Source organism: Ochotona curzoniae, unplaced genomic scaffold (genome assembly GCF_017591425.1).
Source record: "Ochotona curzoniae isolate NIBS_2020 unplaced genomic scaffold, NIBS_Ocur_1.0 contig_2927, whole genome shotgun sequence".
Classification (NCBI taxonomy): domain Eukaryota; kingdom Metazoa; phylum Chordata; class Mammalia; order Lagomorpha; family Ochotonidae; genus Ochotona; species Ochotona curzoniae.
Window position 1 is genome coordinate 2,515,921 of NW_024465654.1, and position 21,080 is coordinate 2,537,000.

Consider the following 21,080-nt stretch of genomic DNA (forward strand, 5'->3'; position numbering starts at 1 on the left):
AGACCTCGATTGAGTCTCCCAGGTTTGGACCCAGCCCTTTCCCAGCCACTGCAGACATTTGGGGAATGAGCCAGCAAATGCAGAATCTCTCTTTCCTCTAAAGTTAAAAATATAACCATATGACATACAGAAAAACAATGTTTTCAAGTTTCTTCCTGAAAGATGCCATTTGACTGAGTAACTATTCCTTATGATCATCAAATATCATCCATAATCAGAATATAATGAACAATCTGCACAAAGAGCCCAGAGGGGCCCCCTGGCAGGGGGTCTTAGTGCTCCAGCCCATCCCCGTGAACCCCGATGATGCCCTCTTACCAGGGGGCAGGCCTCGCATGTGGTCTTCCTGCACTCCAGCTTGAACCCGGAGACAGGCCCTAGCTGCACAGCGCAGCGGCACGTGGTGCACACATCAATCATCACGCTTTTCCCGGGCTACAAGCAGAGCCAGAGTCAGTCCTACCCAGCATCCTCAAAGTCCCCTAGCCCTCCTCCTCACCTTAAACTCCTAACTACTCCCTGCCCTAACACCCACAGCTCCCGGAGCCAACACTTTCACTCCCTTCCCACTCTCCCCATCTCAAGTTTGGAGACTGCCAGGGTGGAAGCAGCCAAGCCACAGATGCACCCAGGGCAGGGGCACAGGCCTGGGTGGGGGTGCCTGGGAAGCCCTGGGGTGGTAGCAGGTGGGGTGGGGCTCCACTGTTCCTTCCATCTCCACTTTACAGTACATTGCTGCCCGCCTTCCGATGGTGCCCTGCCACTCGTCCCATAGCAGGTGGCAGCCACTCACCGCGATGATGGTACCATTGAGAATACACGCCTCCACGGGCACTGGGGAGAGATGAATGGAGTGTGAATATATAGGACACCTGCTGGCATACAGTCTGTCCCTTGGGACCTTCTCCTCCATGGCACCCCTCCAGTATCCACTGGTTCTTCTCATCGACTTCACCCCAGTAGGTCCTACTGCCAACACCCATGGAAACCATCCTTTCCCAGACAAGGAAGGGCTGGGTGCCTGATGCCTCACCCGCAGCCCCCAATGATAACAGCCTAGCACACCTTCTAGGGGATGATGCTTGCTTACATGACATTACATGCAAGGGAGGAACGAGAAGGATGTTGTTACAAAAGAATGAAATCCTACACCTGAAACTGTCGGTGCCAACGCAGAGTTAGGGCAGTGTGGCAGAGAGGTGATTTGGGGGTTGCCATGTGTTTGTCCAAGGAAGGCCAGCATGAGGCCAGACCCTCAGGAGTGGTAACATAGTAGAAAGTTGGGGAGGCAGAGTCTCCAAAATGAAACAAGCCTGGGGGTCATGGTCACATCCCAGCTCCACCTCTCTCCAGCACTTCATGAATGAATGGGAAGTAGGAATAGTGCCCGCTTCCAGGGGCTACTGAAGTGAGGTCAAGTTCAAAAGCCACCACTAAGCATGTGGCAACCTTCGGGAAATGCCTCTCCGAAAAGCATGAGGAACAGAGGAAAGGATATTGAGCTTGCCCATTTCCCTGGGGAGCTGAAAAGAAAAACCAAAGAATTCAGAAGTGGAAAGAGAGGCTTGAAGGTGGGATCTGGCCACCGTGACTTACCACAGCGACAGCTGGGACAGCATTCCAAAGTCTTACAACTCTGCTGGAAGCCCACGGGGCATGTAGGGAAGTCCAGCTGGGGGCAGGAGACGTTCCTCTGCTGCACAAACACCTCCTCCTTCACTCTGACACACTCATTGATGAGGCAGGGGTCCTCAGGGGAGGCCCAGCGAGAGCCCACCTGCAGAGAGTCACAGTCAGCACAGGGCAGACAAAGGCCCTAGGGTCCAGGAGTGGTGTGGTGTCCTCTCTGAGAGTTGGTTTGGGCTCCAGGTGTCTGTCTGGACTCGCTCCACCCACTGACCCCTGCCAATATGCATACACACAAAACTCAGGGTAAGGGCCACCAAGGGAGTGAACGGAGCTCATCCATGTGAACATTCAGTAGGCCTGGGTCAAAGTCACCCAGACCAAGGCCCTATCTCAGAGCCCTGTTCTGCAACCACTCACTTCAGCCATCTTAGGGTTACTGTATGCCACCTCAGCCTGGACCCTGAGCTGAACTCAAGGGCACTGGAACCAAGAAGCAGCAGAGAGAGGCAATCCCACCCATTTTCCAGGCTTGGATGGAAAGATGAAGACATGCCTTCAATGGCCTCAGACCCATCACCACTCTGCAATCCATCCCAGAAGTGACCAGCACTGAACAGAGAGCACTGACAAAGCTCAAGGCCATGGCTCAGAAAAGCTGCAGCTCCAACTCCCTGGGAGGCATGAGACTTCTCCAAGAATTCCCCAAATTGGAAGTCCAAGGCAGTCAGTCATTCCTAAGGGTCAAAGTCAGCCCAGCCAGCTCCTGCATCACACCAACAGTTGGGTTTAACCTCCCTATGGGGGCCGCACAGGGCAGGAAGGAAGGCAGTGGGGCAAAATCAACACTTCACTACAGAGTGGACACCCAGTTCAGTCATGCCTTGCCCTCCTCCCCACCCTCCCCGCAGCCTCAACCCACACTTTTCCAGGAAGACTGAGAGTCTCCTCGCGATGAGCCTGCTGCCACCTCGCAGGCAGAGGGCAGACACCGCCCACAGCATTCTCCGTCATGCAGCACGTAGGTGAAACCCTGGAAAAACAGAGGACAGAAAGTGAGCACAAGTCAGGCCATGAAGACATGGGTGTTCTCATCCGCTGCCCAGGTGTGCTGTGCCCTGGGGCTCTGCAAGGAGACCAAGGGACTGGACACCTCTCTTTGTTGTAAACCAGCCTCAGGTTGCTGTCAAGCCATGCTTTGGAAGCACCAATTGAACCACTGGGCCTCACTCTACACTTGTGAGACCAGACCATGGGGGTGGGAAGAACAGTTCCAATGCACTAACAGCTAACAAGTCTGACATTTATTGTGGCAAAATCTAAGGCACCTCATTGGCTGGGGAGGAATACCCAGGCTAGAAATCTACTCTCTGCTCTAACTGGACTAACCACTCTCACAGGAGGAGTACTCTGTTCTCAGTACCTCACACAGACATGCAGTGTTGAGTTTCCCCTGATGGTTGCTTAACCTTTGCCAAGTGATTTATGGGATTCAGTATTCTTTAAACAAGGAAAATGAGACGAACAAGCAAGAGACCAGCTCACCTCCCACTCAGAAAGCCTGCCAAAGAGACCCGTGTACTGGGAGTTTGGCAGTCTATCCTGCATCTTGAATGGCTTCGTTTCGGCCATAAGAAACTTGAATGGAAGTCCTCTTCTGAAAACTCAGAGGGCATCGGACAAGAACAGGCAAGATGGTGATGGCACCTTGGTTGCCATGAAAACCAAGAGCCACCAGGACTTTGCTTCTGCCTGGAGCTGTGGCTTTTAGAGAGAAAGAGGCATGGAGACTGCTCAGCATGGCCAAACCTGTTCTATTCTCCAAGCCCACGCACACCCGGGACCACATGAGAAGATACACAGTATTTGTGCTTCTCTCCAGGGGAGCACAGGCACCCTGGAGACTTGGCTTAACTTCACACCATCTCTATGGGACTTATTGCCATCCCTGCTCACGTCAGAGCAGTGCGCATGGAGTGGAGGCTCTGGTCATTTACTGTGCCTCTCTCAGATACACAAGGGTCCTGTGGCAGAGCCAACAAACTAGGCTGTCAGCACGCGTTCCTCGAAGAGGCAGGACGTACAGGATCAGGAAAGAAACAGAACTCTGGGGAAACCTGCAGAGGCTCGTGAACATCTGTAGGGATTCTTGTCTCTCAAAGTGCCAAGCGATCCAGATCTAGGTATTCTTTGCATTTGCTGTAGTCTCTCACCACAAGCAAGCTCCCGGACTGTTGCAATTGACTCTCAGGCCAAAAACCTTAGCCCCCAAGACTCCTCTAGCTCCTCTTGATCAGATACACCTAACCATACCAGCAGATTGCTGCCCTTCCGCCATCTTCCCTCCACAGTGCCCTGGAGCCACTGCTGAGCAACCCAAGTTCATCCTATATGCTCATCTTTCTTTTCCCTTACTCCTTCAAATCTTCTGTCTTATGTCTACATTTAACATAGTGCATTAAAACATCCATCACACCCTTCTCCCAGCTCTTTACTCCATCTTGTTTGCATTGGTTTCCCTACCATTAAAAATGGATCTAAGTAGTCTTGCTATCCCTCCAACCTATACACAATGACCACTGAAAGGTATATTCTTGATTTAATCATGATCTGACTTCTTTAAGTACAGCTGCCATAGGTGAAACGGAGACATGGAGTTCTGGTCCCTTGCCCTCTGCTGAGGCGCCTAAGAGATGGTGACTCCTTCCCTCCTTGGGCCAGACTCAGGTGCTTGAAACACAGTCGCTGCTGGTTGCACTGGCCTCCCAGAACGGTCCCTGGACTTAGGATCAGGACGTTGCCATTTCTGCCAGCTTCAGATCTGCTCCAGAGCAGGGCCTAACCCCTTCCCTGTGCTGGTCCTTATAGTTCCTGTCTGATAAGAGGAAAGACCATCTCCCCTTCTTCTTTCTGAGAGATCTCAAGAGAACCATTACAATAGTCATGAATATCACCTACCACGACAGATCACATCCGTAACAGAGATTTGGGAGATTGTAATGGAGGTGAAAATTTCCAGGGCTTCTGGAAAGATGTTGGAGATCAAAGGGTTTCAAGACCTAAACATTCCCAAAAGATATACCAAGGACCACAGCCTCCTCCCCTGCCAAGGCACCTAGCGGCAGCTCTGCTCATCCTTAGCTCCGGCGATGCAGGTAGTACAGCAAATGAATGGAATGCTTCTTTTATTCCTGCATTCACTCCCACACCTTCCTCTGCCAACAAACCATGTATCTCCAAAACAGCATTAAAGGTATTACCTTCACTGCTGCCAATATCTTCAAAAGCAGCCATAAGACGTAATGCACCTGGACTGGCAATTTTGTTAACAATGATGATGGAGGAATCATGATGGATTAAACCAACAAGCTGAATGAGACCCACAGTTCTCCCTGCAGACTCTTACTCCCTTTCTCTGGTCAGTTTCCAGTATGTCAGAAGAGGATGTCTCAGGACCCACCAGAGCCTTAGGAGAAGGCCACTATGGACTGAATATGGGGGACGGTGATCATGTTTTTTGCAACCTGTTAAAAATGTGCTCTGAAAATCACCAGTCCAGTGGAAACACGACATGCATGAAAACTGAGACACTTCCAGAAAACACAAAAACATTTGTCCATTCCAGGAATGGACTAGAGTGATGTCTGAAGGGGGAGGAGAGAGAGAAAAGAATCAGGTCCTTTTCCTAGACATTGAATCTCCTCCGTGTTTCTGCTCAAAACCAGCTCTGCCACCACAGACATGGCCATCAGCCAAGGAGTGAATCATGGGAGGGTGGCATAACAATCCTCCTGTCATATTTCCTTATCTTTGCCCAGCCCCATCCTCCTTGTTTCTCTTCCCCTCTTGCCTTCCTCACCCCTTCCTAACATCTCCTCCCCTACTTCCTCCTCGGAGACCCCATGCACTCACCAGCTCCTGCATCTTACTCACCGTCCGACAGCTCTCTTCACATGGCTTTGGTGCACACTGAGCCACACGCAGGCCCATCACTGTATCCTCCATGTCCGTGCAGGTGCACATATCACAGCCCTCCTCCCAGAACTGGCCCACAGGGTAAATGGTACCATGGTGGACACACACCTGTAGACATAAGGTTTTGGTGAGTGATGGCTCATTCAGTTCATTTAAGCACCTGATTAGTAAATATCTACTATGTGGAAGCAATAAAAGTCCTGAGCCTGAAGCCATGAATAAACTCATACAGATGCTGTCCTCTTCCTTTTGCAGTCCATCAGCTTCAGAAAGGTGCAATCCACCCTGTGATGACCTTTTGAAAGGCTTCACCTGTCCACAGGCTCAGATACAATGCATTGGCTACCATGAACCATCTCTCCTTTGCCTTGCCTGTACTCAGCTTTTCCTATGTCGCTGAGAAGTATGCCAAAAGCCAAACAGTCATGTCCTTGGACTTGAACCCACTCACTTCTACGCCTCTGTCCCCTTAGAAGCAGACTGACAACAGGGAGGAGGATTGGTTAGCAGCTATGGATATCTGAACCCTTGAGACCCAGAAATGACAAGGGATACAACAAGCAAAGATCCAAAGGCACAGGGAATGGGATATGTTTGAGAGATCAGGATCCTGTTTGGAAGAACTGTATGCTATGAAAGAAATGTGGGGAATCAGATTATCAAGACTGGCTGCAACAGTTAACAAATAATAAATAAGCTGTTAACTGATCCCTAATCTTTGCAATCATATTATTTCCTTCATCAACCTACAAATAAGCTCCTAAAGGGTGAGGCCATGCCTTACACATTCTATATAACCTTAGCACCTCTCTTTGCTAAAAAGAAATGGGTCCTAAGTTCACTTCATTTCCATTTAGGTTGACCTGGAAGGTTAACTGCCCACCCACCAAGCCCTGCAGCACTTGCTTTGGTCAGGAAGGGACGGATGGATAGGAGCAGATCATCCATGAGTAGCACGGGCTTGGCCAGCATCCCAGCCGGAGCTAGCAGCTCCTCCCCTACCTTATCAGGGAGGCAGGTGGTGGTGATGCAGCCACAGTCGTTGGTGGTGGTGGAGGCCAGGTACCCGAGCGGACAGCTCACCGTGGAGTTGGCACAGTTGCAAACACACTCATAGTCATCACAGCACAGGGTCTTCCGCAGGGCTGGTGTCCGGTGGGGGGGACACGAGGGTGGGGACATCCTTTCACACTCCTCCTTCCGGCAGGCTGAGAGAGGGGCAGCACGGGGTGGTGAGCATGGCACGCAGCCAGGGTTCCTATGCTTTCAGTTCTGACACAGACTCCCAGGGAACTGTCGACTCAGGGGATGAAATCAGACTCCCAGAGCAGGGTTGCAGGGCACTCCAGCATCCTGGAAAGCAGTCGGCGTGTAGAAAAATAACAGGAGTCCAAGGGAGAAATGTGAGGCTGAGGATTCCACCGAGAAGCAAGGCTGCTGGAGCTCTGCTGTAGTCCCCTCCCAGGGACTTCGGCAAGGTCTGGGATCTGAGCCACCACTGCTTCTCACAGCCATCACGTGCAGACTTGGATAGGCTGCCCAGCCCCTGAATACACCGGCGGCTTATGTGACCCTACCCCACCTTGGAACCTGGAATACTCCTCTGCAGTTTTAGGTCTTCCAACAAGATGGGATAAAAGACTGCAGGCAATCCTATCAAATCCACAATGCCATTTTCTACGTGCTAAATCCCATCCCTGGGCTCTTTGCCTAGTGCCAATATTCTTCCAGTACCACATCTCCTCCCATCCTTGAGACCTTACATGGACGAATTCAAGGGAGATTCCAAACTCACAGAATAAGAACTCCACTTGTCTAAAAGTGAGCATGCTCGTTTCTTGCCATGTCTTTATTTAGTCCAACCCCATGCTTCAACTATAATCGTTTGTGATTAAATATAAAAGAAAAGATCCCCCAGGAAAAAGAAAGTCTGTAAATTTGGGAATAAAATCCAGTGATGAAGACACAATAAGGGGGCACTGTGGGGGGACAGCGTGGGAGGGAGTGGGAATAAACCAAGACTGGATCTGAAGCCTTCTCCTACCACCCCGACTGCTGCTTAATACAACCCGAAAGGAAGTGCTTGTAGCTGTGCCAACACCTGGTATGCCTCCAGCAGTTAGAGGAAATCGTTCAGGATTCAACTCAGATGTGACTTGAACCCTCATTTCCAAATAGACCTCACACTCCGATTTAGCGAACTGGAAAACGGGACATGACATGACCTTGGAACAGGTCCCCCAAGAAGAAGAAAGCCTCTCCTGCCACCCCCGACCCCCACCCCACCCCCACCACCAGGCTGGAAGAGAGTGGCTTGAATTCCCCTGGTGGCCCATCCACACAAGTCTTACTGCAGGTGAAGTTGGGTCTGCATTCGCCTGGATTGGTCAGTGTCACCTTCAGTCCATCTTCACAGGGAGGCACCGGAGGCAGGACACAATTCATAAGGTCACACACTGGAGGTGAGGAAAGACAAAAATCCACACCCAGGTCAGTAAGTTTATTTTTTACTGCCTCCACTCCAGTTCATGCATCGAGTGTTTGAGCTAGTGTTGAGAGATAGAGTAGAGAGAGAGAGGAGTCGGGAGAGATTAACAGAGATGGAGACAAGAAATAGAGACAGATGGTAGATGAGAGAGACAAATTATGAATATGTGATAGGGAAACAGAAATGTGGGTAGATGGTATATAGATCATACATGGTAGAGGCAGAGTGACAGATCCAAGTCACAAGCTAACCTCTTACTGATTGTTATTTTCACCTGCTAGAACTTGCCTCGTCCAGCCAAGTCTTAACTCCCTCCTAAGACAGGAGCTCTGCTTACAGAGTTCATTGGAGGATTCCATGAAATACTAAAGGTCAGTCGCATGCCCATCCCATAGCAGAAGTTGAATAATATCAATAACACGAGGGTCTTCCACCAAACGATGCCTCTAGGTCTCTCTCTTGCTGGCATATTTGCACAAATTGTCCTCAAGCCAGCTCTCTCCCCACCCCGTGCACTTCTGATCAACAGCATCAGCATAAACGCATTGCTCAGAGGAGTTCATTGTGTCTCTGCTCCTCGGTTCCTTCCTTAATCGACATGCCCTCCCTTGAAGATTTGGGTCCCTGCAGATTTCATAAGCCCGTGTGCTGTGCTTCATGTCTTTGCCATAGTTCATACACTCACAGCAGCCCGGAACTGAGTGCCCTGGAGCCTTCCAGCCGGACCAGCCATAACTCCACCAGCTTGGAGTGTGCTGAATCAAACCCTCCGTCTGCCCTCTGCTCACTCTGCTATTAGCAAGCATGCCCTAAACCCGTCTCCACCCTCTGCCACAAATGGCTTGTTGAAATCAGCGCACCCAGGGCAAACCCCCTCCACACCTAACCTCCTCACCATCTGCTTGTCCACAGCACCTCTTTGAAAAACAAAAATAACCTTGTCTAGCATGACCCTTGCTTCAGCAAACCCCTCTAGCCCCCAGTAACCACCTGCCTTTTACCAACATGCCTTTAATATCCACTGTAGGATTTTTTTTATAGAAACAAATCCTATTTTCCAAAAGTGGTTCTTCTTTCTTGTTTCTGTTTTTGGTTTTGTTTTGTTTTGAGGGGGTTGGGCACGAAAAAGAATGAGCCAGCTCTCATCTGCTCCGTTTGCCTGCCCTGTACCTGACAACACGCCTCCACCTGCCAGACTCTGCATCATTTGCCCAGGGCTGGGGCTGACTCTAAAGAAGTAGGCAGGGTGAGCTACATACCACACTCGTACTCCGGACAGCATTGGTGGGTGCTCTGGTGGAGCCGGGCCACTTCGCATGGGCCACACGTGGGAGCTGCAGGAGAAGGGCCACAGAATCACCAAGAAGCAGATCCTGGCACAGCCTAAGCAAGACTCAAAGTATGTTCACTCACTGAAAATCAACACAGCCCTCATGCAATTCAGGCCATAAGCTTCCAACTCAGTGAGTCTCCCCAGGGTGCCTTACTGACACCTTCTAATTTAGGCTCCAAGGCCCATGGTGGAAACAGGTACACACCTCAAAGGGGCTACTCCAGGCACAGAATGAGGAAAGGAATTCAGCAGCAGGTGCATCGAGGAATGACCCGGCTCTCTGGCCCTGAGAAGGAGTGGCACCAGGGAGGGCGGCTTGGCTCACCTTTGGCAGTGGGGCAGGGTTGTGAGGTACAGTTGACCTTCCTGCCGCTGAGACACGAGCAGAGCTGGCAGGGCTGGTGGTCAGGGACCCAGGTCTCTAGGAACTGAGGAGAAAGCGAGGCTGAGAGAGGGCCAACACAAAGCCCCAGAGGAAGTAACGGAAGCCAGTCCTCCCCACTACCAGCAGCTTCATTCAGGTACAGGCCACTCCCTGAGTGACCCCTGGTAGAGCTGCACATATGAACTATAGCAAGGTGGGAAGTGGCTCCCAAGAGGAAACGAGCTGGACAAGCCTTGAGGCCCCCAGGGAGGCCTCCCCATATTGCTCTGTAAATTGGAGGCTGGGGGGAAGATGACAAACCAGAGCCTTTAGAAATGCAAGAACTTGCACTTGATCCTTTTCCTAGGGTGATGTTCAAATCAAGCATAGCGAGAAAGACCAACTGTGGATGCCCAAAGTTTGGGCACCTGCTAAGCATTTCCCAAGCCAAAGGAGAAATGGGACTGTGACTTAGGGAAAAATACCACCATTTAGTTCTGGAATCAACGTAAGACCATGAGACAAAAAGAGCCGAAGAGAGGACAGTACCACTCTAGGCCAGGGTTGGCACTGTGGCATCGTGGGTAAAGCTGATCCTGCCACCCCTATAAACACCGGAACATCCCATTCAGTCACCAGTTTGAATCTGAATTTGACTTTTTGGATCCAGCCCCCTGCTGATGGCCAGGGGAAAAGCAGAAGATGGCCCAAGTGTTTGGGTCCCTGTTACCCACATGAAAGACCCTGAAGAAGCTCCTGGCTGCCAACTTCAGATTGATTCAGCTCTGACCATGAGGCCATTTGGGGAACAACCAATGAATGTTCTCTCTCTCTCTGTATGTATGTATCCCTAATTAATTAAAAGTAAGTGAACAAGCCACAGAAGTGCAGAAGGGTTTCTTGGGGCTGGATACTTCAGTTGATCTGGTAAAGGTGACCTTGAAGGCAGGGAAGGCCCACTCCAAGAGGAAGCAGAAGGGATTCCAAGTGGGGACTGATCGAGCCGAGAGGCCCGAAGGCAGCACGTGTGGAGTGGGGGTAACCTGGAGTGGGAGCAAGGCCGAGGGGCCAAAGACAGTGCCTGAAAACATGAGAAGCTGATAATGAACTCGGGGTGGGGAGCTGCTGCAGCCCTGGGGTGGGCTCAGCGGGGATGGGGCAGTCAGGCTTTGGCCTCCAAGAAGAGCCTTAAATAAACACAGCACCAGGGCTAGCAGGATAAAGGGAGAGGCTGCAGCATTTTATCACTCCAGGGGTTTTTCCATGGGCTGAGAGGATCCAGGGCAAAGCCTCGGAGGGTGGGATGGGGGTGAAATGGTGCAAGAAGTGAGAGACTTTGTATGCTTGGATTACCCAGCTTGCCTGGAAGAGCAATCACCACCATAAACACACAAGCAGATGGCCAGGATGCAACCTCCTTCTCTAGAGGTTTTTCTCTTTCCCGTCAGGTTGCCCCAACACTGTGAACAGGACCAATCAGGCCTGCAGAAATGAAGGCTGAGCTGCCCAAGTTCTTTCTGCAGACCTCACTAGGCTGTGCAGCCAGCGGCCAGCAGGGGGCGCGCCTGCATCTCGCATAGTCTGGCCTGCTGCCTGGCTTGTCCTCCAGCTGTTAACATCAGGCTTGAATATCACTGGAACAGACAGGTGTAAGAGTCAATAAAGGCGACAAAAGATGGCCTACAGGGAATACGGCAGGGGAAAACGGAAGCCTTCACAAAGCCAGAGAAGATACACAAGCAAGTGTTGCACCACCTACTAGCATGCAAGGTGCAAATGCATTGACTGCAGAGAGCAAGGCTATGAGGACCAGGGGAGGAAGAGAGGCCCAGACCTAGGTTTCTGGCAATGGACAATCGACATGGTCCTGGAGCCCTTGCATCCTGTGCCCCCTCCAGCCACAGTAGCAGCACCTGGGCAGGCAAGAAGAGGACTGCCCCAGTCAGCCTGGGGATTCTCACGTCATTGCCATGCAACTCCATACGAGAAGCAAAACTATGGAGACTGGCAAATATTTTGTGCTTCTGAAGTTCTGAAAGCAGATTTACACCCCAGTTGATTTCCCTAAAGAACGTTTCCTGGGCTTCATTTTCCAGCTCAAAAATTCATGGAATGCAGAGTCTTGACAAGATTTTATTCTTTCTTCTTTTTTTGAAAGTCAGAGTTAAAAATACAGGTGGCTGGGTGTTTGCCTTCTTCCATTGAAACTGCATTTGAAAGTCCTAAAACGGGCTGTGGGCTTTCCAAAGTCTTCAGTTACCTGATTTTATGCTGTTGGATTTATTTAAATATATCTACAAGGATGGTCCTGTGTCCAAAATATTGCACTGGGGCTGGTGTCTGTCTAGTGGTTAAGACACTGGTTAGGACCACCCATATCCCAGGTAGGAGCACCTGAACTTGCTCCCCGGGGTTCCTGCCACCAACATGGAATTCCAGGGTCCCAGCTTTAGCCATGGCTCAACCTCAGCTATTGCCAGCATTTGGGAAGTGAGCCAGCAGGTGGGAGCTCTCCCCATCCCCTTCTGCCTCTCAAAAAAATTAAATATAAATAATCACTGTTTGGAACAATTCTCTGGCAACTCAAATTCCTGGTCTAATGTGTCGGGCTGAAGAAGAGAGGGAATAGGATTTGGGGGTGGATGGAGGGCATAGGTAGCAGAATGAGCGGTGGGGGTGAAGACCTTAGGATAAACTTCACAAGATTCCTGCTTTCAGCACTTCGCAAACACCTGACTCCAGAGAGCCACTTGCCATCCCAGAATACCAAGGCAGGACGTAGAGACCACTTCCACTCTCTCTGAAAACCAGCACCTTCCAACCACCAGTAGAACCTGAGTGGAATCACCCTTGGGTGCTAGCACCCTGGGTAACTACTACACATCATTGAGCCCTGTAAGAGCCAGGAGCTATGCAAATTGGGATGGGTGGGGATCCCCAACTCCTGTGGGGACCTTTATGGCATAGGCAATCACTTCATCTCGCAAGCTGAAATGTGGTGGTAGACCACACCTATGCTTTTCTCCCAGTTCATCCATCACAACACAAGAATGAAGGGGTTAGAGACCCATCTAGTCATGACCCTAATCAATCCCCACGTTCATGCGAACACCCCCACTGGTCCAGAGGCCAGCCCGTGGATCTGCACAGATCAAGTGGCAGGGCTGGGACAATGCGGAATCATCTGGCACTGTGGAGAGGAATCCCAGATTTATCTCCTGGTGCTGTCTGAGCCTTAGGCACCTCACCCACTTCACAGCACCCTACAGAGCTTTGGGAAGAACCGAGCAAAACAGCATGTCTCCTGGCCCCCAGGGTCAAAGGCAGAACCATGTCATTCTTGGAACTCCTGTTTTCATCCTTCTTCAGGTTGGCTGGCCAGCTTTTCCACAGGCACAGTATCCCACCTGCTCCACTCACCGATAGCTGTCTTCCTTAGGTGACCATGGAAGGTCCTAACTGCAGCCCATGTCGACAGGCTACATGCTCCCCTAATGGAACCCTTGTGGAATTCGCTATTTAGTGGATGGTTAAGCTTGTAATTACAAAGTAAATTTAAGAGCATGTAATTGCAAAATTTCAAAGGAGGAAGGGTAAGGATGGAAGCATTATTATGCTCTGAGAACTGAACATGTGAAATGCACAAAATTTGTTTCCTTGATAGAAATTTTCAAAGGTAAAAGAAAGTCATTGCAAGGAAAACCTACCTACATTCAGTATAGAATGGACTTTAAAGTTTAAAAGAACAAGTGTTACTCTGTTATTGAATTGTCATAATTGGCTTACCAATGAAATTCATCTCCTAGAAAACATGATTTAGTGGGGGGGGGGGGGGAGAAATGCACCAAAAATGTCTGGTTTAAAAGTAAAAGGAGAATGAAGGTCACAAGGATTTGAACTGACACATCCCTGAATCCAAAGCCATCATTACTGACTGACTTTCTGTCCCGCGAGGGTCTCCTTATGAGTCAACCCTGCTGCAAATGTCTGGAGGGCAGTGTCACTGGTGAACACTCCCACTTGTGACTCCACAGAGACACAAGAGCAGGGCTCCTACCTGTCGCCGAACTCCACCCTCATCCACACACTGAGTGCAGGCCTCCTCCGGGACACAGGTGCCTCCCAGCATGAGCTGGCGCTGGGGGCAGAAGCAGCCTTCCATGGGGTGCTCCCCACAGGAGCTCACGTTGCCATCACAGTGCTTCGGGCAGCCACGTTCACAGTGGCTGTACACCAGGGAGGATGGACAGGACATGGCTGCAGGTAGAGAAGGAGGTCGCTCTGCAAGGCCCACACCAGCCACATGTGGAAACACCCCCCACCCACAACAACAAACTTTCTGCTGCAGAGATGGCCAGGAACCTCAGTGTGACAGTATGAGAGGGGGAAAAATTCCAAGGAAGTGTGGAGCAAAGAGAGAAAACTCCATCTGGCATCCCAGACCAGCCGGAGCTAGAGCCACCTCTTCCTCTGATGAGCTCCAGCCAACCTTGAGTCCTCTGCCACCGGCAACCAAACCTAGCCCTCGTGAATGGTCTTTTAAATCTACACATCTTTAGCAAGTCCTGAGGTGTCTTCTTGTGAATACAAAGATGCCAGGTGCTTATAAGCCTCCAACAGCTCGACAAGCTGTCTAGGTTCAAGTCCTGGCTCTGCCCTCAGCTCTAGTTTCCAGCTCATTCCCAGGGTGAATACAGTGAAGACCCAGCTAGTTGGGTCCCTCCAACCCACGACTTGCTTCGGCATTCTGGGGAGTGAGCCAGTGGATAGAAACTGTCTACACATGCATGGGTGTATGTGTGCCTCTCAAATAAATAAGTAAATAAGCCTGTTCGTGATCGAATGACAAAATGCCACTCACAGTTCAAAATCTTGCTCTGGCATGAACTACCCTGCAAATCTTGGTCAAAGCTGGATGGAATTCCACATGCGGTATGACAGGTTATACCATTCTGTGCTCATGGCTATACGTGTCTAGTAGATTCAAATTACACTTGTCTGAAGCATTGGTAGAAGAAAACAATTACATTTTTTTACACAGGAATACCACACCTAGAAATTCTACATCAACCATCTCATTTTATACTAGCTGGAATCCAGGTGATAGAGACTGCAGGGACTTTTTCTTAGACAAGCATCAAAAGCTTGGAGAAGGTAGAGGAGCCTACAGCGAGGCTCCAGGAATTTGAGAGACACAGAAGGAGACTCACCACAAAAATCAGGTGTCCTCCAGTTAACACAGACCCCATTGGTGCGGCAGAGGTGGGCGTAAGAGGCAACCACCTCGCACACTTGCTCTCGGTTGCAACTGTCCTGCTGGCAGATGGCATAGAACGTGGCCGGATCGAGGACCTTGTGGCACTCAGCAAACTGTGCCGAAAGGAGGAGCTGGCAGCGGGAGCTGGCAGAGACAGGACACTGCTCCTCGGGAATGGGCTGACACGTCTGCCCTGGCTGCTGCACTGTCCATTCCTGGATAAGCCGTGGCAGGTCCGTGGTCACTGTCCCGTCATTCAGCATGAAGTCATTGGCCCCATTCTCATCACAAGTGCCTGGAGACATAAGCAAAGACAACATGAGCAGTCCTGGCAGCTCCACACTTGGACGCTACAGTGTGGCCATTCCCTCTGCACCCATATTAGGGTCTGCACCTTGCTACTGGGTCCTTGCCACTGGGCCTAGAAACATAAGCTCCCAACAGTCTCAGTATAGCAAATAAAGCTTAGAAGCATAAGTGGCGTGGAAAGAAAGGCGTGCTCTTACCACACAGACCATACGTCTTGGCAGCAAAGGTCTTGGGGCTGAGCTGCAGCTGGAACTCATTGTTTTGTGGAGTGAACGTGAAGATGTGGCCAAGATCATTGAGTCTGACTTCATGCATGATGGCACCATAGACACTGGCTTCTACGTTCCCACCCGTGTATGGGACAGGCACCAGTTTTCCATTCACTGTCACCTGGAAAGGAAGACAAAGCTCATCAGTAGCCTTGGCAATGAGGAATCCCAGAACTTCATTCTTCACTTCCTTTACAATGATCATCATCATCATTTATCATTAATCAATACGAAACAAAGAGCTTCCATCAACTGATTCACTCCCCTAGATGACAACAGCCCAAACTGGCTTGGGTCCAACACCCAGGGGCTGGGAAACTCAATTCAGGACGCCCACATTCAGTGACCACCACCTCTGCTGCCTAGGGTCTGGCCCTGGTGGGAAGACCAAGTCAAGGGCAGAGCTTGGAACTGAACCCAGAATTTCCAGTGAGAAGAGTATGCATCTTAACTTCCGAGCCAAACACTTGCAATCACCCTGGCCTCTTCCTGGAGTTACTGAGAGTTCTTGGGCATTCATATCATATTCAGTCACAGGTGTAGCCACACAAGCTGGCACCTGCCAACAGTTTTGATGGAATAACTTTCAAGGCCTTGGCAGGAGCATAGATCACTATAAAACAGTGCAAGTGTTTGTTCATGCACTAGACCCTGAGCTCAGGGGCTACAGGGAGCCAGCCCCGAGTCCATAGGACTCTTTTGAGACAGACTGGGAAAATTATCTTCTTCACAGTTAGAGTCTTTTCTCTGTGCCCTGGGTGTGTGCCCCTGGAAGCACTTTCTTTGGAATTCCCACGACATGTCATATCAAAGATATTAAAATGTGCCCACATCCTGTGATGAATACATTTTATTGTTGTTTAAAAAAAATTGGAAGAGTTTATTTTTATCATTTCGATTTTGCACTTTTTGGCTATGAGTGACTCATGTAATATATGAGTAGCTATGATTTTTCCAGCAATTATTGTTCATATTCAGAAAGTCTTGCAAAGTGAGAACATTCAGCCGACAAGTTGCTTCCATGCAATAAATATTTATGATTTCTAAATGAACAAGTTAAGAAGTTGGCATCATGTAACCTTTGGTAAATATTTAATCAAACATTGATTTACATGGGTTTTGGCAGTTTCTGAATTTTGAAGCCACACACTTGATCTGGGCTCTAAATATTTTCCAAGGACCTAAATCTCTCTCTTTGGAAGGGACACAGGCCTTGGGCACTAGCCTCTTAACACCTACTACGCAAACATTCTTGGTGCCAACCCTGATTTTCTCCCAGTGCCAGAAACTGGCACTAAATTCACAATTTAACGTTATCTAAAACTGATTTCCTCTTCCAATATGAGCCCAGAACAACATGAGATCGCGCCAAGATCAAGGGTACAGCAACAAGCCCCCATCAGGAGCTGATGCTGTGCTCCCAGGCAAAATGCAGGGTCCCTACTAGGAGTGCCAATGAACAGCCCAATGCACATGGTCCAGGTGGTTTCCTGGTGTTCTATTGCTGCCCTGCCCTGGGTCCCTACTGTCCCCCAAAAATAGTCTCTCACCTCCATGTCGCTGTGGAGCTCAATGGCCAGGGCACCATGCTTCACTTCAATGGATTTCATGCAGGTCGGGCGTGTCCCAGGGCTGCAGGCACCATTACGAAGAACCACCTCCAGATCCTGCTCCTTGTTTTGAAATAGGACATAGGAGCAGCTACCAGTCAGCTTAAAATTCTGCCCATCAAACGTCACGATGTGCCGTGTGGAGCTGCCCATGCACACACCTGGACAAGGACAGGGAGGGGAAGGTGATGTGTGGGACAGTCACCTGAATGCGCAGGGATCCCATACAGACACTGGTTCATACCCCAGCTACTTCACTTCCCATCCAGTTCCCTGTTTGTGGCATGGGAAAGCAGCAGAGGACAGCCCAGAGCCTTGGGAACCTGGCACTCATGCAGGAGACCCAAAAGAGGCTCCTGGCTCCTAGCTCCTAATTTCAGATTGGCTCAGCTCTGGTCATTGAGGCAATTGTGGACACTTGGGGAGTGAACCAGCCAGTGGAACAACTTTCTGTACTTCCTTTTCTATGTAAATCTGACTTTCCGATAAAAATAAATAAAATTTAAGAAATAAAACAACATTTGTGAGTTCTAATCATTTTACATCTACATCAGATGATTTGGTAAGAATCTCCATTTTAAAGGCATTTCTGCCATAAACGATTTGGAAGGTAAACTGGAAAGCACACATTGTGGGAGATAAGTTCTCCAGACAAGCCAGGAGCACAGCCACAGCCAACAGAAGAACGGAGGGGCAGCCCCAGTGGAGCAGTGAGGCCGCACCCATGCCCCTACAGCCCACCGGGGGTACTGTCACCTGCCATGTCACCGCTGGGATGTAGTAGTAGTCAAGAGTAAAGCAGCTTCCAGGAAGCTCCTCCATCCTGAATCTCCTGGCTATTTCCCAACAGTAAGTCTGACTGCCTTTACCTGCTGGCACCCACACCATCAGCCATTCTCTTGCAGCAGCTGAGACAGTCAGGCCAGTCCTTACTAGCCTTCATAGTGCGCCAAAGCACAAGCTAAAGAAGTGCTTGGATCACACACGCAGCCAGTCCATGAGAACGGCTCTGCCCGCCATGAGATCCTCGCCGGCAGGGCAGTGAGCATTTCCGGCCACAGAGCACAGCACTGACTTCTGTTCCACCAACCACTGGCTTGCATCAAGACCTTGTGTAAGTTCTCAGCAGATATATTTTAAGATTGTTGTGAAAATCCATTGCAAGATAAACCACCCGCCTGCCTAGCAGTGCATGACAGTCATGTGCACATTCAGTAAGCAGAGCTATTAACCTTAGGAATAAGCCCAGGTCACAGGGGAAATTCAGCAGTGTTTATCAGAACCTAAAGTTACCCCATCAGTATATTCCAATTCCCTTCAAATAGTCTGCCACATCTTATTCTATCTTACTTGTCTGTCTTAATAAGCCTCATGTATCAACAGTCCAGTACTCAGGGCATAGAGAAAATTAAACTGACCTGAGCACAAAATTAATATGAGATTGTACAATAACATTTCATCACAGTTCTAAAACATAATTGTAAACTATACCATTCATAAATATCTCCTGAAGTCCTTTTATCTCTTATCTCTCCTTTCCTTTAACACCTTCCTCCCCATTATCTTTCTAAAGAATATATTTAAACTTTTGGCCAAGCGTCACAATATAACAGAGACAAGATCCCCAGTGAATGGATGGACCAAAATGCAAATGTTCAGAAAGACACAAGGCCCACAAGAGCAGCTGCCAAAAGTCTGCATTCTCCCTTGTCGCCTCTGAGTACGACACAGAAGACGAGGCAGACATCGAGCTATTATACAAAAATATATATATAAATAAAAATGCCTTCAGCCTAACCGGAAAGAGAGGATATCCAAGTCTCAAAATCACTGTAAATAAAAAGAAGAACGGCACAGCCCATTCCAGCAATGTCTGGGGTGCTAGCCACTAGGTTTTGTCATGAACAAGCACAACCCGAGGACAACTGCAAAGAAGAGCAAACAGCAAGCCTTGCTTGAAAGCTACCACCACCCACAGAGCGGCAAGCCCGGTGCCAAGACATCGTAGCAGAATCCTGACAGATCACAGCAGATGCTTGCATTGGGCATGAGTTAAGTCACCATCCCAAGACCCTGTATCTTCAGGAATGCAAGGTGCTTGGCGATTTCCTGGTGACATAAAAAGATGCAAATGGGGAAATTGAAGATCCCCCCCCCCCAAAAAAATAAAACAGAACTAAAATACCATAAGGTACATAATCCTTCCACAGACACAGGTGCCCACACACAAACCACTGAAGTGACAACTTTTCTACATGGGTAGAAGAGATGATAACAAATCAGAAATCTCACAGAACCTCAAACACAAAATAAAGAACTCAACCAATCTGTGGAATTTATTTTTTAAAAGATCGAAAAATAACAGGCAGCCCTCCCCACCCAGTACAAACTCTACTAAAAAAAGAAGAAAAAGGCATAACTACCATGACACAGAAGAAAACAGTAATTCAACACTCAAAACTAAATTAAATATATTCAAATGTTCACAAAAATGAAAACCACCTTGAAACAGAATTTCAAAAGCTAAGAAAAGAAATGGACAAAACCGGAATAAATAAAAATAAAATTGATTGAACTCAGGCTGGGGAAAAAAAAGAAAAAAGTAAAAGTCAGAAATGAAGTCTAAATTATAAGAGCCCAAGGGACCAGAGAACAAAAATAAAAACTGAATCAACAGCAGAAAATCAAAACAACCAAGAAAATGAAAATGAACTCAATGGGTTAGAAAGTCATAAAAATGCAAAACAGGAACCAAAAAAGGAAAGTCCTTGAAAAAGAGGCATGAAACAATAGAATTTAGTCAGTATTTTAAAACTATGACCCATGAAAAGATGTTGGAAATCAAAGAGCTAAACCTGTTTACTGAGAACACATGCCAAACATCCGAAAAAAAAAAAATTCACCCAGAATGGTCAACTTCCACACACTATACAGTAACGCTATTAGACTTCAAAGATCAAGGGGAAGAAAAAAACATTCCCCAGGTATCCAAGAAAAAAGATGAAGTCATTTACAAGAGAAAAAGAACTTGATTGATTGAGATCAGCCACATTTTCCAGAAACTGAGTAAATGAAGGTGTCTACCTAGAATTTCCTACATTGGAGCAGGTACTTGGCACGGTAGTTAAGGCCCCACTTTGATGCCTGTGTACCATAGCAGGGTGCCTGGCCTGAGGACCCGGCCCTGCTCCTGAACTCAGCTTCCCACTAGTGCACAGCCTGGGAGGCAGTGGTGACTCTAAAGTAGAACAAGTGGGAGCATTTTAAGACATCACTTCAAACGCTTACATCCCATATCAGAGTACCCAGGTTCGAGTCCTGGCTATTCCACTGCTAATTCCAACTTCCTGCTAATACACATGGGGAGATGACAACTTAAGTTCATTTCCTGCCACCCACATGGCATACCCTGACTAAGGTTTGGGCCTCTGCCTTCAGTCTGCCGCTGCCACTGCCAACTATGGCAAACATTTGAGGAGTGAAGCAATCAATAGAAAATCGGCCTGTCTCTCCACTTCTCATCCAGCTCCTTGCTTGTGGTCTGGGAAAACAGGAGAAGACTCCCCCAAAGCCTTGGGACCCTGCATCCACATGGCAGACCCGAAGGCTCCTGGCTTCAGATCAGCTCAGCACTGGCTGTTTCAGCCACCTGGGGAGTAAACCAGTAGCTGGAAGATCTTCCTCTCTGTCTCTCCTCCTCTCTGTATATCTGACTTTCCAATAAAATAAATAAATAAATAACAAGCCAGCAGGTATGTGGCAAAAAATACTGGACATGATAGACGATTCGGGAAAGGCAAAGCAAGACCACAACGAGAGCTCACCTCACACGAGCTGAGATGGCCATTA

At 48.9% G+C, this 21,080-nt stretch overlaps 1 protein-coding gene across 2 annotated transcripts in view; it reads right to left on the reverse strand.

Annotated features, from left to right (window-relative positions):
* VWF (von Willebrand factor) overlaps positions 1–21,080 on the reverse strand; it is a 93,653-nt gene that overhangs the window by 12,095 nt on the left and 60,478 nt on the right. For both annotated transcript variants that reach the window (XM_040979009.1, XM_040979010.1), the window contains 13 exons: positions 17,172–17,392; positions 15,550–15,742; positions 14,997–15,338; positions 13,844–14,043; positions 9,748–9,850; positions 9,349–9,423; positions 7,953–8,057; positions 6,604–6,809; positions 5,560–5,709; positions 2,549–2,659; positions 1,597–1,777; positions 794–834; positions 319–435 (listed from right to left, as the gene is read on the reverse strand). In XM_040979009.1, the coding sequence (XP_040834943.1) occupies positions 319–435; positions 794–834; positions 1,597–1,777; positions 2,549–2,659; positions 5,560–5,709; positions 6,604–6,809; positions 7,953–8,057; positions 9,349–9,423; positions 9,748–9,850; positions 13,844–14,043; positions 14,997–15,338; positions 15,550–15,742; positions 17,172–17,392 (2,045 nt within the window). The remainder of the gene's footprint in view (positions 1–318; positions 436–793; positions 835–1,596; positions 1,778–2,548; positions 2,660–5,559; positions 5,710–6,603; positions 6,810–7,952; positions 8,058–9,348; positions 9,424–9,747; positions 9,851–13,843; positions 14,044–14,996; positions 15,339–15,549; positions 15,743–17,171; positions 17,393–21,080) is intronic.